At 40.2% G+C, this 17,485-nt stretch overlaps 1 protein-coding gene across 1 annotated transcript in view; it reads right to left on the reverse strand.

Moving 5' to 3' along the window:
* CACNA2D3 (calcium voltage-gated channel auxiliary subunit alpha2delta 3) overlaps positions 1 to 17,485 on the reverse strand; it is an 839,655-nt gene that overhangs the window by 654,163 nt on the left and 168,007 nt on the right. The window contains exon 3 of the mRNA XM_061129193.1: positions 4,065 to 4,181. Within this exon, the coding sequence (XP_060985176.1) occupies positions 4,065 to 4,181 (117 nt within the window). The remainder of the gene's footprint in view (positions 1 to 4,064; positions 4,182 to 17,485) is intronic.

Raw genomic sequence — 17,485 nt, forward strand, 5'->3', positions numbered from 1 at the left:
CAATATAGTTTTGGAAGTCCCAGCTACAGCAATCAGAGAAGAAAAAGAAATAAAAGGAATCCAGATTGGAAAAGAAGAAATAAAACTTTCACTGTTTGAAGATGACATGATCCTCTACATAGAAAACCCTAAAGACACCACCAGAAAGTTATTAGAGCTCATCAGTGAATATAGTAAAGTTGCAGGATATAAAATTAATACACTGAAATCCCTTGCATTCCTATACACTAACAATGAGAAAACAGAAAAAGAAATTAAGGAAACAATCCCATTCACTATTGCAATGAAAATAATAAAATATTCAGGAATAAATTTACCTAAAGAAACAAAAGATCTATATACAGAAAATGATAAAACACTGATGAAAGAAATGAAGATGACACAAATAGAGAAATACACCATGTTCATGGATTGGAAGAATCAATATAGTGAAAATGAGTATGCTATCCAAAGCAATCTATAGATTCAATGCAATCCCTATCAAGCTAGCAATGGTATTTTTCACAGAACTAGAATAAATAAGTTCACAATTTGTATGGAAACAAACAAACAAAAAAACTTGAATAGCCAAAGCAATCTTGAGAAAGAAGAATGGAACTGGAGGAATCAACCTGCCTGACTTCAGACTACTACAAAGCCACACTCATCAAGACAGTACGGTACTGGCACAAAGACAGAAATACAGAACAATGGAACAAAACAGAAAACCCAGAGATAAATCCATGCACCTATGGACACCTTATGTTTGACAAAGGAGGCAAACGTATACAATGGAGAAAAGGCAATCTCTTTAACAAGTTGTTCTGGGAAAACTGGTCAACTACCTGTAAAACAATGAAACTAGAACATTTTCTAACACCATACACAAAAATAAACTCAAAATGGATTAAAGATCTAAATGTAAGACCAGAAACTATAAAACTCTTAGAGGAAAACATAGGCATAACACTCTCTGATATATATCACAGCAAGATCCTCTATGACCCACCTCCCAGAGTAATAGAAATAAAAACAAAAATAAACATATGGGACCAAATTAAACTTAAAAGCTTTTGCACAATGAAGGAAAACTATAAACAAGGTGAAAAGGCAGCCTTCAGAATGGGAGAAAATAATAGCAAATGAAACAACTGACAAAGAATTAATCTCCAAAATATACAAGCAGCTCATGCAGCTCAATATCAGAAAAATAAATGATCCAATCAAAAAGTGGGCCAAAGCTAAACAGACATTTCTCCAAAGAAGACATATAGACAGCTAACAAACACAAGAAAAGATGCTAAACATCACTCATTATCAAAGAAATGCAAATCAAAACCACAGTAAGGTACCATCTCATGCCAGTCAGAATGGCTGCCATTTCAGTCTACAAACAATAAATGCTGGAGAGGATGTGGAGAAACCCCCTTAAACTGTTGATGAGAATGCAAAATAGTACAGCCACTATGGAGAATAGTGTGGAGATTTCTTAAAATACTGGAAATAGAACTGGAAATATGGAAATAGATTGCCATACGAGCCAGCAATCACACTGCTGGGCATATACACTAAGGAAGTCAGAACTGAAAGAGACACATGTACACCAATGTTCATTTCAACACTGTCTGCAATAGCTAGGACATGGAAGCAACCTAGATGTCCATTTGGCAGAAGAATGGATAAGGAAGATGTGGTACATATACACAATGAAATATTACTCAGCTATAAAAAAAAGAACACATCTGAGTCAGTTCTAATGAGGTGTATGAAACTGGAGCCTCTTACACACAGTGAAGTCAGAAACACCAATACAGTACATTAACACATATATATGGAATTTAGAAAGATGGGGGAACACATGTACACCCGTGGCTGATTCATGTTGATGTATGGGAAAAACGACCACATACTGTAAAGTAATGAGCCTCCAATTTTAAATTTTAATTAATTTTTTAAAAAAAGAAAATCACAAAACACAGGGAGACAAGATAGTGCTCACACTATTTAGGTATAAAGAAGAAAAAAAAGCGGGATACAAAAGCAAACAGGCAATACAATTATTACTTTGATAAAAGAAAAACACACACAAGGATATGCATATAAATGTAAAGAAATAAGACTAGAAGGAAGAAAACCCAAGAAAACAAGTGTTGTTTTCCTGCTAGGTAGCAGGAGTTTTAGGTGGCTTTTTTTCTCTTTTTGATACTTCTCAATACATTCTACAAGTTCCAACGAAGAAGGTGCTCATTTTATAAACATAAAATAATAGCTGTGTTTTTTAAATGTTTACCTCAGGGTTCTCTGACTGTGAGCTGCCAATGCCTGTCATGCTGCCATGTCTGTGAAGAATAGACTACAACTTGCTCTAAGGCACTGACAGAGAGACACACCAGAGGCCACCATGCAGCTCCAGGAATGGTGGTCAGTGCAGTATGTCTATGGCACATAAAAAGCACTTTTTTTCCTTCCAAGGCACTTCAGAGTTTCCACCAAGAAGGTTCACCTTATTTAAATTAATAACCATAGTAGCAGCAGAAGTTAACTATTCACTAAGCACTGCTCATGTGCCAGGGTCTGTGCTTAACGGCTCAAAACCACAACTGTGTTTGATCTTTACACTCCCTGTGTGAGTTTTTCCTATTTAATAGATGGGGAAATTGAAGCTCACGAGGGCTATTCTGTTTGACACTGAACCCAGGTCAAGCTCATGCTTCTACCTAAACTGCAGTCCCTTCTTCCCTAAATCAAAATAGTACAACATATTTTAGAAACAAGGAAATGTATGGGATTATAGGGTCTAAGGCAGAAATATCTTGTGGCAATTTGGTTTGGCCAATTAAGGATGAGAAAAACAAAACTAGGAAATGAACTTTTATAACAAAGTCATTCTGGAGATAATAAAACAGAAAGGTAAGTAAACTACACTGCAAGGAGATCCAACCAGTCCATCCTAAAGGAGATCAGTCCTGAGTGTTCATTGGAAGGACTGATGTTGAAGCTGAAACTCCAATACTTTGGCCAACTGATGCAAAGGGCTGACTCATTTGAAAAGACCCTGATGCTGGGAAAGACTGAAGGCAGGAGGAGAAGGGGATGACAGAGGATGAGATGGTTGGATGGCATTACCAACTCAATGGACATGAGTTTGGATAAACTCCGGCAGTTGGTGATGGACAGGGAAGCCTGGTGTGCTGCGATCCATGGGGTCGCAAAGAGTGACTGAACTGAACTGAACTGAAAGTAAACCACAAGTTAGAAATAAAGAACTCTTTAGATCAAAATTCTTTCCCATAATCCTGTGCCAATATAGTATTTAAAAAGGATACTGTAACATTCACATGTCCTAAATCAAGAATTCAGATGCCCCATTTTGTTGGCAACAAAGAACGAAGTCAGAGGCAATCTTGGAAATCTAAAATAACACCACATGTGCACTGCAGTTCCATTCTTCCTGCTAATACAACATTTCAGGTTAGGCCTATATGGGAAAAAAATCTTAAAATGAGTGGATATATGTATGTGTTTAACTGCTTCACTTTGCTGTACACCTAAAACTAAAACAACATTGTAAATCAACTATACTCCAAAAAAACTTTTAAAAAAAGATTTCAGGGAGCTCTTGCCAGTCAAGATAAACATTATAATTATAGTAATATTCCAAAAATAGTAAAAACAACTTCAGACTTCATCTAGACTCATTTACTCCATGGAGATTTTCAATTCCATATTTTGGTAAACACCGATTAACTTTTTTTTAACAACTGCTTAGTTCAACCACAACGTACCCTTGAATGTACTTAGGCAATTAATTAGGCAAACAATTAGGCAATTTGTTTGTTTGGCAAGCAATCAGGGATACCTCCACTGAAATTTCACTATCATAAAACAAAAACTAGCACCTAAACCCTAGTTTACCCTAGAAAAGGGGTGACTGTGCCCCTAGTACCTACTTATCTTCTTTAACTAGACTTAAGAAATTATGTATATATGGGTGAGTCAACTTTTAATTTCTGAGAGTTGGGCTCATCAATGCTAGTTACCTTTGTGTCTTTGGGCAATACAGAGCAGAAACCAGAAACACTTACCCGCACTGCTTCAGACTTCTTGTGAAACATCTCTTCCATGTTCTTTGCCAGCTTTTTCACCAGCTGGAGACCATCAATTTCTTCTATGGCAACATCCTTCTCATACTCTTTGTATTTCTGTAAGGAGGATGGACAACATTAAAGGCACAAGATACCATAAAACACAATGCCCATGATGCCAGAGCACATTTACTTAAAAGGAATAAGTAAAAATAAAAATTTCTGTTGGATTTGGGGAGATTGGACTCTATTTCAAAATTATTAAACTAACTAAAGAGAAAAGTGAAAATTGGCTCTGGCTCTCTTGAAGCTTAACTAGTATCCAGGAAAAAAAAAAAAATTCAACCCTAAAGCAATCAAAGTAGAGCACCTTATACACATTTTATAATGGGAGAGTCCTTGCTGTCAATTTTTAGTATTTTGATTCAATTCAGTTACTGAGGACTTCCTATATATCCTTAAGGAACTCGCAAAAAGAAGCATGTACACAAACAACAGTAAACAGCAACATATATTAGGATAACCTTGATATCATGGTTTGTGAGTCTGTTCATAAGCAACTAATTTATCCCACAGTATACTCAAATTCTCAAGGACAACTTGTCATTTCAAGTGAAAGGGAAGTGTTAGTTGCTCAGTTATGTCTGACTCTTTGCAACGCCATGAACTGCATGTAGCCCACCAGGCTCCTAAGTCCATGGAATTCTCCAGGCAAGAATATTGGAGTGGGTTGCCATTTTCTCCTCTAGGGGATCTTCCTGACCCAGGAATAGAACTCAGGTCTCCTGCATTGTAGGCAGATTCTTTACCGTCTGAGTCAAAACCCACCGAATAACTCAGAAATTTATCTGTCTAAACCAGCAGTTCTTAAAGTGACCCTAGAACACCTGTAGGGTCCCTAAGACCCTTTCAAGGGTCCACAAAGTCCTCCGTTTTTCCAACAGATTATTTATATGAAGTTGTATCTTCTTACTTGATTTTAACAAATCACAGTAGATTGAACACAAAAGCAGATAAGAAAATCTACCTGTCTTCTCTAAAACCAAATCTTGAAAAGATTTGCAAAAATGAAAAAAATGCCACTCCTCTAATTTGTTCTTTTTAAGTTATTTTTAATAAAATATGTTATGTATGTTAACATGCAATGAGTCTTTTTATTTTGAATTTGTTAATTTTTAAATTAATGAATTATTGGTTTTAATTTCTAATGTGGCAAATATTTATACATAAAACTTTCATAACAACAGAAGCTCTTAAGGGTCCAGTATTTCCTAAGTGTGTAAGAGGGTCCTGAGGCCAAGAAGTTTGATATAACTAAACATTTAATTTTGTTCCCACTAAAAAGAAATATTGCTTATTAATTTAAAAAACCTTCTAAATGGAGCTCAAAATATTTTTAATCTCAAGAAGAATCATTTACATTTATGTAGCTATCAAAAGTCCAGAGAACTAAAAATACTGGGGGCCTTACATTTCCCCTCATTTGGATGAAAAACCTGAATCGGTTACTCACCCTGCCAAGTTTCTACTTAAGGGAAACACAAGGATCCACATATAATCTGGACTATAGAGACTTTAAGAGTAATTTCTAAAATGGAAAATAAACCAACTTTTTAATGCAGGATAATTTCAAAATACAAATTTCTGTTTTTTCTCCATGTCCTCTCCATCTCCTTCAAAAATGTAAACCAGGAAGAGGTTCAGTCTTTCCTTGCCCCAAGGAAGGGAGTATGTGTATGATCTCCTACTACAAATGATCTACTACATCATTTAAAACATGCTCTGAGAGCTCTGCATGGTCCTATAATACAAGGGTCCCCAACATCCAGGATCTAATGCCTGATGATGTGAGATGGAGCTGATGTAATAATAATAGAAATAAAGTGCACAATAAATGTAAGGCACTTGAATCATCCTGAAACCATCCCCCCACACTGGTCCATGAAAAAATGGTCTCCTACGAAACCAGTCCCTGGTGCCAAAAACAGTTGGGGACCACTGCTATAATGGACCATGAGTTGTAAGTGACTTTCTTCTCCCTGCTCCCTGAAAATGTCCATAAAAATCTTAGATATTTGTATTGAGTCCTTCACTTCCTTGGAAAACCATCATTTCTTTTCCTAGCCTTTCCTTACTCTTTCATAAGACTCTCCTCATTTCCCAAACAAGGAGGCTATACCTTCCCTCCAGGTTCCCAGAGCATTCTGTGCTCACCTCTCCCTCACCTCTCCTGACATCAGAGCTGGTGTGGTCCAGAAGTTAAGGACAACCCCCCAACCCACAGCAGACACTCACATAACTTCTCTGGATGAAGCCTGTTGCAGCACAAGTGCAATGCTACAATACAAGAAAGATTCAAGTAAGGATGCAGCTGACTGATGCTCTTTGTAAGGGTGACCTCCCCACTCCTTGGGAGGTTGGCTGGCTTGGCCCCGGATGTGGGACTCTAGCCAGCCCAAGCCTGGCTCAGGCTAACAGTGTCCTCTGGTGTATGAATGAAACTTCAATGACAATCACTGGAAACTTTCCCTAAGTTCAAATGCAAGCCAGTGATATCTTTGGAGCCAAAAATTCTGGGGGTTCTCTGCTGCCTGCCAGATGTGCTCCAAAAGCCAAGAGCCAAGGCCAGCTTAGACACAAGGTTGATTCACTACCCAAAATACAAAGTTCAAGAAGCAAGTAAAACAAAACAAAACTAATGTCAGTCTAATATTTACAGTCAGGGAAATAAATCTCTACCGTAATTCTGAACCTAAAGGTGATCTAGAAGCTTAAGATAAAGAAAAAGAAAATGAATTTTGTAATTAGCCTTTACCTAAATCTTTTGTTTTTTACATTGAGTCCCATTATTCTGATCATATCTGTTACTTTCATGTTCTTTTTCTCCAAACAGACTTCTAGAAGGGAACCAGTTTATACAACTCTAACTTATCCACCAACTTCTCAATGAGACCTTCCTGCATCCTCTCTTCTTCTCAATCTTCTCTGTAAAAAGGAGCCACTGATTTTATGAAGGTCTGCTGGTGTCCCGGGATTCCTTGTGCCTTGTGACCTAGCTAACTAAGCTCAACTTGAAGCTCTGTGCTGGCCAAGGATTCCAGATCTGGGACAAACTTAGCAGGTCACTGGTTCTACTCCTCTTCCAGCATAAGCTCTCTCCCCTTAGGACATGTGACAATGGGTCCTCTTTGCCAATGAGCCAAGTCTCATACTACTTTCTCACCAACCCAGGGAAGTAATCCCGTAAGCAAAAAACATTCTGCTTTCCAAGGTGTGTTAATGCCTATTGGAATCAGGTCAGAACAATGTAATGTCTTACTCTCACTAGGAAACATTACTCTTTGCTGGAATCAAAAGATTTTGAAGAACAGAGAGAGTAACCAAGTGATAGTCATTAATCAACTTCAAACTTTTAGCAGCTCAGAATGGTGATATACACCAAAAGCATCAAAAATGTACCTACGGTACAAAACCAGGCAATATGACCTCCGGCAACTGAACAGAGTAAGCTGCAACAGTACAGCAAATTCCACACAGCATTCCCGAATTGTGCAAAAGAATGTAGGAAACTAGTATACAGAATGTTACAATTGGTTACAGATAGTAATCAGTGACTTTTTGCTTTAAATTATTAAACTGCCTACACACACACACACACACACACACACACACACACACACACACACAAACATTGTGAGGACAGATGCCAAATGCTCACAGCTGGCTGAGCTATTACAAATAATTATTTTTCTTTCTTCTTTCTGTTCACCTGTATTTTCTAATTTTTGTAATGAGCATACTATTTTAGAAACTAGAGAATGTATACGAGCCGTAGTTATATGCAGAACAGAAGATGGGCACTTACTAACAAATTTCTGTAGGGAATGCAGCCCCAATTAGAATCTGTGTAGTTAAGCAGCATGTCTTCATTAGCTGAGCCTAAGGAAGTTGGCAAAATTAGTCTTCCGTGTGTCACAGGCCCAGCACGGCTCCAGGAGCTTTTCATGTATCAATTTGTCTAATCCTCACAGTTACCCTCCAGGGCAGGTATCATCCCCATGTTGCAGATGGGGAACTGAGGCAAAGAAAGACTTAGTCATTGTTGAAAGTCAAATGGTTAGAGAACGAGTTTTAAACTTATTGAGGTCTGACTTCAAACTGCTTGGTCTTTTGAACTTAGCAGGTAGAGGGTGAAGGGCTGATAATCTAAATATTTGTGATCTTGTTTCAGTGGGCCCATTTCACTGCCATCACAGTGCCTGTTTCACTGATTCATAGCTTTTAGTGGCTTAAACTAACCAAGAGACTCAAATACCTAAAACCAGAGACATCATCAGTTAAGAAGGGCAGCAGCTGTTTACAAGTCTCCTCTAGGCAAGCAAAAGCCACATGGCCAGGGCTGGCTGGATGTCATAGGAGGAGATGCTATCCCTCTATTTGGGGGATCAGCTTAGAGCCTGACCCCAGAGAAGCAGACACAGCTCTTGACTCTTGAAAGAGGCCCTTCTGCTGCTGCTGCTAAGTCGCTTCAGTTGTGTCCAACTCTGTGCGACCCCATAGACGGCAGCCCACCAGGCTCCCCCATCTCTGGGATTCTCCAGGCAAGAACACTGGAGTGGATTGCCATGTCCTTCTCCAGAAAGAGGCCCAGAAGCCTTAACTGTATTGTGGGGTGGGGCGGGGGGGGGGGGGGGTCAGTCACGTCAGTCATGTTTGACTCTATGTGACGTCATGGACCATAGCCCACCAGGCTCCTCTGTTCATGGGATTTTCTGGAATAAGTTGCCATGCCCTCCTCCAGGGATTGTTCCCAACTCAGGGATCGAACCCGAATCTCCTGTGTCTCCTGCACTGCAGGTAGATTCTTCACCGCTGACCCACCAGGGAAGCCATCTTAATTATACTGAGTCGGCCAAAAGGCTCATTGGTAAGATACAATGGAAAAACCCCAACGAACTTATTGGCCAATCCAATATATTACTCCATGGCTGTGTTGTGGCTTACACATTGTCCTATTCTCCAAAGTATCAAGAACAACCGGAAGCCACACAGCTGTGATGGCAGTAACACTTTATTTTCTATAGCCTCAAGGGTTGCTCTGGAAATTACTTTGTTTTGTGTAAAAAACAGCCATTTGTCAACTGGGTAAAGGAATACGGAAAGTATCAGCACATCTCACACAACGAAGGCAGAGGGGAAGACCAAGTGGAAGAGACCCTGTGCCACCTGACCAAAGATTCAGGCCAGTTTGGATTGGACCTCTGACTCCAAAACTCCATTTACTTGTTCCACAAACATCTATTTTGTGCCTCTGGTATGCCAGGCAGGGGTGGGGTACCAAACAGAATATGATGAGTAAAGCAAAGCTGAAGAAGGCTCATGGTCTAATGGTCAGGCATGTTCTGATGATTAAATCAGAAAAGAAGACACAACATCATCGTGACTACCCTGATGGGGTGCTCAAGGCAGTCACTCCAACTTTCTGGACCCCTAAAGGATGACTAGGCTAAGAAGTAGGGAGATGAAACAAGGGATGAGCAGAAGGAATGGTAGGTGTGGATATCCAAGACAAAAGGCTGCCTGGAACACAGGGAACTACCCCTGTTCCACTTCCCTGTTGCATGGATGGCTAGGACAGGGGACTCTGGTGAGAGACGAGATCAAAGAAGTGAGCAGGGCCGGGCCATCAAAGGTAATATGCTAGGATGAAGAGTTTGGATGTTATCTTACCATGGGTAGGAGGCTGAGGGTATGGATTCAAACAACAATCAGAACCACTGAAGGATTTAAGGGTAGAAGGGACCCAATGACCAGATTCATGGTTTTGAAAAATCTCAGTGTGCACAATGGGAAGGATGAACATAAAACTGGCAAGAAATTGGGAAACTGAGATAACCAGGACTTGGGAAACAGCACTGGAGAAAAGAAGAGTCAGGGAATGAGAGGTGGGCTCCTTGGGAGACATCAAGCAGTCTGATGGCCAGACACAGCGGCACAGTGCCTACACAGAACAGGCCACTCTAAATCTTCGTGTTCTCCTGTTCTGCCCTCTTTGAATATCTGCTATAGAAAATTCTGGTATATGTAGTATTTTCATACGAATGCCTTCCTGACTTTCTAATGCAGGAGATAAATTCCAATGAGGTGGTTGATGACACTGATGTACTTCACTCTGCCACCCCTGACCATCCTCCAGGCCTCCCTCTGGCTTGGGCAAGAAGCTGCAGACACCTGAGCAACACAGCCTGTGTGCCTTTAGCCAAGGCCAGGGTCAAGGCAACACACAGCCCTTCATAAGAGCACCTTTCAGCATTCATGACACAGAAGGAAGGCAGTTCAAGAAACTTTTTATTCCCTGTCACAGGAGAACATCTGAAGCTTCCATTCCTTCTGTTAGCAGAATCAGCATTTGGCAAGAAATCTTGTGATGAGCCAAGAACATTTATCATTTGAGAAGGGAGACACAGAAATGCATTATTTCTGTAGCATCTATTTTGCCAGATCATTTCACACAAACACCAGGAAGAGAAAAGCACTACTTCACTGTCAGAACACTTAATGTTGTTCATACCTTTGGGTCATTTTTTTTCTCCTACGTGATAACTGCATATCTAGGAGTAAGTCACCTAGAACAGCCCCCAGAGACAGGGCTTCAGTCAGGAGACTTCTGATCAATCACAATTAATTAGTATAGCAGCCAAACACTGAAGAGGAGCTCTGAGTGTGTTCCACATGAGCACAAAAGACCCTCTTGCAGAGGATGGATGGAGGAGTACCATTAGCCAAGAGCTGGAACATCTGAAAATGGTCTCTTGGCCAAATTTTCTCATCACAAACTGAAATTACATTTCTAGAGTCAGTATAATTAAATCATTAAATGACGGTTGACAGACAGTCCAGGGGAGAAGACAGTAAAGCAAAGACAGGCTTGTCCCCAAGTGAGAATCTGGAGAGGTTGCCTAAAAGACTAAAACTTGAGAGAAACTGGCCTCTTCTTCATCCCACCCCTAAGCCTCCAGCACTTCCCCTAAAAACTCCTGTCCCAGTTTCCCAGTAAACTCTGCTACTGGGAAAGCAACCCACACAGGTTAAGCCCAGACCAGAACTCTTCAAAGGGGCATGTTATGTAAAAGTGGAAGATGCCTCATGTTCCTACCTGAAGATTCCATTTTTGGTCTAATTCTCACTTCTTCAAGCTCTGAAGTAGACACAGACAGGAGATAAAATCATTAAACTATTTAGGTAAAGATCACACCAATATTAGAAAGGAACCTAGACTGAAACTACTGCTATTTTCATTCATTCAACAAATATTTACAAATTGCCTGCAACCCAGGGATTGAATCCAGGTCTCCAGCATTGTAAAGAATCTGCCTGCAATACGGGAGACCTGGGTTCAATTCCTGGGTTGGGAAGATCCCCTGGAGAAGGAATAAGGCTATCCACTCCAGTACTCTGGCCTGGAGAATTCCATGGGCTGTGTAGTCCATGGGGTCACAAAAAGTCAGACACGACTGAGTGACTTTCAAAAAACCACGTGCAGGCAGGTGGGGGTGGGTAGTGGGGAGCCACTGACAAATATACATCTTCCCTTGGATATAAGAAGGCTAATTTTTTGTTCTTTTTATTAACAATAAATAATAAATAAGCTGAAGCAGAATCACACTAGTTACTTCAATCAAAATCTGAGCTGTGATGTCCCACACAGATGTTACACGTGTGTCTCCTCCCAGGGTCACACCTGTCTGTCATGCAGGTATGTCACTCTCACCAGATGTGGGGAGAGCATTGTGTATGCTCCAGTAAGTGCAGAACAGTCTGTAAAGCATGGACAAGTATTCCTCCCCGAGTAGGGAAGGGTGAGTAACAGGACATGTGGGCAATCCAAACTGATCTGTAAACACTGAAAAACTGGCCAGGAACAAGAGTGACATGACAGTCAACAGGTAGGAAGAGGGTCTCAGGAAAGAATGTAAAATAATGAATTGTCCAAGGGTTGAAGAAAAGATGACTGTGCCACATATGTAATTCCCTGGCTCCGGGGAGATGAAATTTACAAAGTGTCCTGTTAGTGTAACGAGATGGCCATGAGCCATCAGAAGGATCACAAGGTAGCTGGTCAGTAGAGGCAAGATATCTATGACCAAGGCTTGATGAACACTGGGAACAGGGGCAGGGGGAAGGGGGAGAGTGGGAAGGGATAGTCTCTTTAGGCTGCATGTAAGCTTCTCATATGTCCCTCTGTGCTCATGCTCTGTTACTCAGTCACGTTTGACTCTGCGACCCCATGGACTGTAGCCTGCCAGGCTCCTCTGTCCATGGGATTTCCCAGGCAAGAATACTGGAGTGGGCTGTCATTTCCTTCTCCAGTGGATTTCCCAACTCAGGGACTAAACCAGTATTTCCTGCACTAGCAGGCAGATTCTTTACCACCATTGCACCACCTGGGAAACCAAGGTCATCACCACCTATCTATAATTTCTTTTAATAAAATACATGTAAGTGGGAAGATATAATATTAAATATTACTCTATTATTCTATAATTTTAAAATGACATGTGCACACATTTTAAAAAGGTACACATGTTAAATAGATACTGTTTAAATATACATATTAAATAGATACACATATTAAATATTTTTTAGAAACTGTAATTTTAAAAAGCATTTTAAAAATCAATATCATTAAAATTTTTGGTTTATAAATATAACCTTAAATGCAGGGTGACAAGAAGCTTAAATAACTATGTATTATGATGGTCAGCCACATATAAGGTACATATACTTTCAAGTTTAAAGTACCTCTCTTAAGAATTGGGCTAAAGTTGATTCTTTATTTTAGTTCAACTGGGATAAAATGATAACAGGAGTATTTTCCTGTATAGTACAAAAAAATTATAGCCTAAAGGCCAAACAACTCAGAATTTAATAAATATTGAGAAGAATCCAACAGTTAATAATACCAAATCCTACCCAGCATCTAGTTTTGTGCAAGTATAAGATTATTATATAGAAACTTGTTCTACTAAAAGGATCTTAACTAGAAAGAGAAGAAACGATAAAGAAACAGACTATGTTAGAGACCCAGGTAAGTGCCCACCTTTTACAAATTAGAGACTGAGACTCAATAAGTAACTTGTCAAAGACACATCTCAATGGCAGCACCAGGTAGAATCACCTCCAGTGAGGAAAAAGTAATGGAGTTCCTATTCTGTCTCCTCTGCCTTATGGGGTGGGTGGGAAAGAATCTGCATGGATTTTGCTGGCATGCTATTGATTTGGAGCCTGATAAGCAATATTTACTTGGCTTAGAATCACTGGCCAGGGTTCAAATCAGAGGAAAATCAACCATGTGCATCCCGCTTGTGGGCTGTTTGGCGTGGGGCTAAGACCAAGGATTCTCCATTCTGATATACTAAGTGCAAGTCCTAGCAATGTGACAAGTTGCTTAGCCTCCATCAGCCTCATTTCCTTCAATAGTAGAGTGAGTGATACCAGACCTCCTGCTGTTCTTGGGATGGTCAAATGAGGTCGAGTGTGAAGACCCCAACAGGATGCTAGGGACACAAAGTAAAACACTCAAACAGTGTCAGTGGTTCTTGCAGAAGTGGTAATGAATGCCAACATTTTTTCTTTAAGGCTTCCCTGGTGGTTCAGACAGTAAAGAATCTGCCTGCAATGCAGGAGATGCAGGTTTGATCCCTGGGTCGGTAAGATCCCCTGGAGGAGGGTATGGTTCCCACTCCAGGATTCGTATCTTGAGAATACCAATAACAGAGGAGCCTGGTGGGTTACAGTCCATGGGGTCGCCAAGTCAGACATGAGTGACTGACTTTCACTCACTTCACTTTGTCCTTTAAGTTCTGAAAAATGAATTCTCTTACCTCAAGACAAAAACTTCCAACCAAGGTGCATAACCTAACAGATGAATTACCTTTGAATGCTGCTGTGGGCAAAGGTAGTTTTCAAATACATTCCCAAGACCTAGGGGTTCTTCAACAGTAACTGTTTGGAGATAGTTCCCTTCTGGCGGAAACTGGATGGTAGAAGTCTTTATTTGTGTAAAGGGTGAATGACAGTTTTCAGATATGTTGCTAAAGATGTTGCAATAAAAACTAATCATCTACAATTTCTGGATTTTCTCCTTATAGGCAGTGTCATTTTCTTATTTTGACATAAATGTACTTAGTATTCCTCTCAACTCAATTATTGCATGTGGAAGTGTCACTTCAAAATACAACACTCCAAAGCAATTATGTTTCCAAGTAAATATATTTCTAAATCCTTTAAGCTGATGTTAGAAACACTTCTTAACCATAACAACAACAAACCTAGATGAATTCATGAAACTCAAGGTCACAGGAGAGTATTTTTCTACTGGAAAATGGAAAAAGGTATTTTGTACAAATCATTCTGTTTCACAGAGGTATTCCGATCAAGTGTCTCCAAGGTCAAAAAAAAAAAAAATTATTACTGCAGTGCTCTTTCAGATCTAGTTAAGTCTGAGGAACATTCTTGAAGAATGAAGTTTTTCTCTGTCAAAGTCATCAGAGTAAGAGACAATTTGCACAAGAATTAGAGACCCTGTTTAGGAATGACAGAAAAGAAAGGAGGAAGAGCACCCAATTACCACCAAAAAATAAGCAGAGAGGAGGCAGGGAGGAGCTGGACTCTCACTTCTTCAGGGCTGCAGGAAATGGGGACCACTTGAGGAATGCGGAATATCACCTGTAGGCAGTTGTTGTTCCATGGGGTGAGAAGCATGGAAATGGACCACCACTAAAGGCAGTGGTTTTCCTCAACATGTTTTTAAGAACTTCCAGCTAGAGGGGCAGGGGAGGGGGGTGGATCAGGGGAAGCAGTGGTATGGTCTAAATTACTGCTCAAGGTACTTTCTGATATTCACCTCAAGAAAGCACTGTCACAAGAATTATCAGGGTCCCCAGCCCCACTGGGCCTGGAGCACTTGTTCCCAGTGAGCTGTCTGGAATGTCCTTCTAAATCAGAGTTCCAGAGGGATTGCTCTTCAGAGCAGCTGGCTCTGCTGTGGGTGGTCTCTGACAGATCTCTACTACTTTCAGATTGTCAGGTCCTGAATTAAAGATGGATATCTCTTCTCTCCCTGTTTTACTGTCTGTAATCTTTTTTTAAAAAATCCTGATAAGTCTCATAAGCTTTTACTATTCCACACAGTCAACTGGACAAATGCCACTGATAAATTTTAGCTCTGTAGTGATAAAACTGAGTGTGAATGCTGCATTAGATTTTTTATACAAGGAATGCTGTTTTATACAAGGGAAATTAAGTCAGAGGCAAGCTATTAAACCTGCTGTTGATACAACTATCTCTGTCCTAGCATGGCAGTGTAACATACTGCTTTAAAATTGAGAAATTCATCTGTTTACTGAACAAACAAAAAAAATATGGTTCCATTGCATATCTAAAAAAATTAAAACTCAAATTTCTGGGTGTTTTCTGGATTACTGCATGGGGATCTGAGGCTACGAAATATGAATATTTATGCTGTACATACATCTACACAACATGAAAAGCCAAACTAATGATTACAGATCCATGTGTGTTAGAGAAGAAAAATCTCAATGTATGCATTTATGAGTGTGTTTTATGTATGCCAACAAATTTAACTACAGCCAAACTGCAAATAATAAGCTATTACTTTACAACGCCTGGACCACTTGTATAGATTATTTCCTGCAGCTTACATTTTTCAAACACATTTTTCTGATGTTCCAATTTAAAATAATTCATCCTTCCTACTCCCTAAAGATCAGTGGGAACAATAACAACAACAATAATAAATTATTATTAGTAATAGCAACAGCATTTATCAAGTACTTACTTTGGGTCAGGCAGATATTATCTCCGCCCCCCCCCCCCCATTTTACAGGTTAGGGAAGTGAGGCACAGATAAATAAGGTAACTTAGCCATGGCTGGACCAAGCAAGTGATTTTATTAATTCAGGAAATACTAGCTACTATAATAAAAATATCCCAAAACCTCGGAGGCTTAACACAACAGAAGTTTACTTCCTGTTCAGGTAACCCTCCCAGGAGGGGGTTCTTTGTCACCAGTCTTTTCCACATAGTTATTCAGGAACCCAGGATCCTCCCATCAGCTCCTCAGGCTTTGGAGTCTTTCGCATTCAGCCATGAAACACAGGGGAAGGGATAGAGAAGATGCACCTGCTTCTTGAACTCTTTAGCCCGGAAATGACATGCATTAGCTCTGCTCACGCTCCACTGGCGGCAACCAGCTCCCAGTCCAACCCAAAGTAAGAGGGCTCTGGAAATCAAACTGGTGGCTGGGGAGCCATCTCCACGCTCGAAGTCAACACGGTAGAAATGGGAGCTTAAATCATCAGAGGAGTGTTAGCTGTCTGGATTTGAACCCAGGCAGCATCGTCCCAGATTCCATGCACATAACCACCACACTTTAAATGCTTGATATAAACTGCTGCTAGATGAAACTTCAGATTAAAACTTAGCTGGGAACCATCTGCAAGACGGACACTTTAGAGTTGGTGCAATCAAGTCATAATCTCCAGGAAGGATAATATGACCTGACCACTTGTATGTGTAAGTAGGGTCAGGAGTCAATGGTAAAGACCAAGATCTTACACACAGAAAAGAACACATTATAAACAATTCTTAGACCTTTTGTCCAATTTCTTTAATCGCAGCTCAAATAAAACTGCTATTTGAATAACATCAATGACCTTCTCCAGTACAGGATATTCGTTGCCCAGGCGCCACGGAAGTTAATTGGCTTACCTAAAGTCTTTTTAATTCTATATCCAAAATGTCCTGGAAATCGAAGGCAATCAGTGGATAAGTCTGCAAGACCTGTAACAAGCTTAGAGCTAATACTATTTGCAGCTGCTCAAGTGGTTTCTGTACTTACAAAGTCAAAAGCTAGAAAAGAGTGTTAGGACCCTGCATCTGAATGAATCCTTAACTCTGTCAACTCCAGACTAACTACAAACTGAATATGGAGATGATGACTTATGCCACAGGTGAATCCTAGCTTTTCTTTGGTGAGTGTAGAGAACCATGGTGAGGTGTTACTTAAAAGTTATAAACCCACCCTCCCTCCTGTTCAAAGGAAGAGATGAAGACTTGGTCTCCCTTCTCATGTTTAAACCTTCTTTTGTAAACCTTCTCTTGTAAAAAGATTCTGGTATAGAATTCCCTGCCACTAATATCAGAGACTAAGAAAGATGACCCATCACATGAGCATCCTTCATTGAAACATCACCTTCCTCCACCTGCCCAAGTGTGCCTCAGGAATTTGCAGTGGGTGACTCCCTCCAATTTCACCCACCATCAACAAAAGTGAAGACTTTATACAGGGCTTTCCGTAGGCTGAGTTGCAAAAACATCATCTGAGCCCTGTAAAAATT

This window comes from Dama dama, chromosome 24 (assembly GCF_033118175.1).
Source record: "Dama dama isolate Ldn47 chromosome 24, ASM3311817v1, whole genome shotgun sequence".
Taxonomy (NCBI): domain Eukaryota; kingdom Metazoa; phylum Chordata; class Mammalia; order Artiodactyla; family Cervidae; genus Dama; species Dama dama.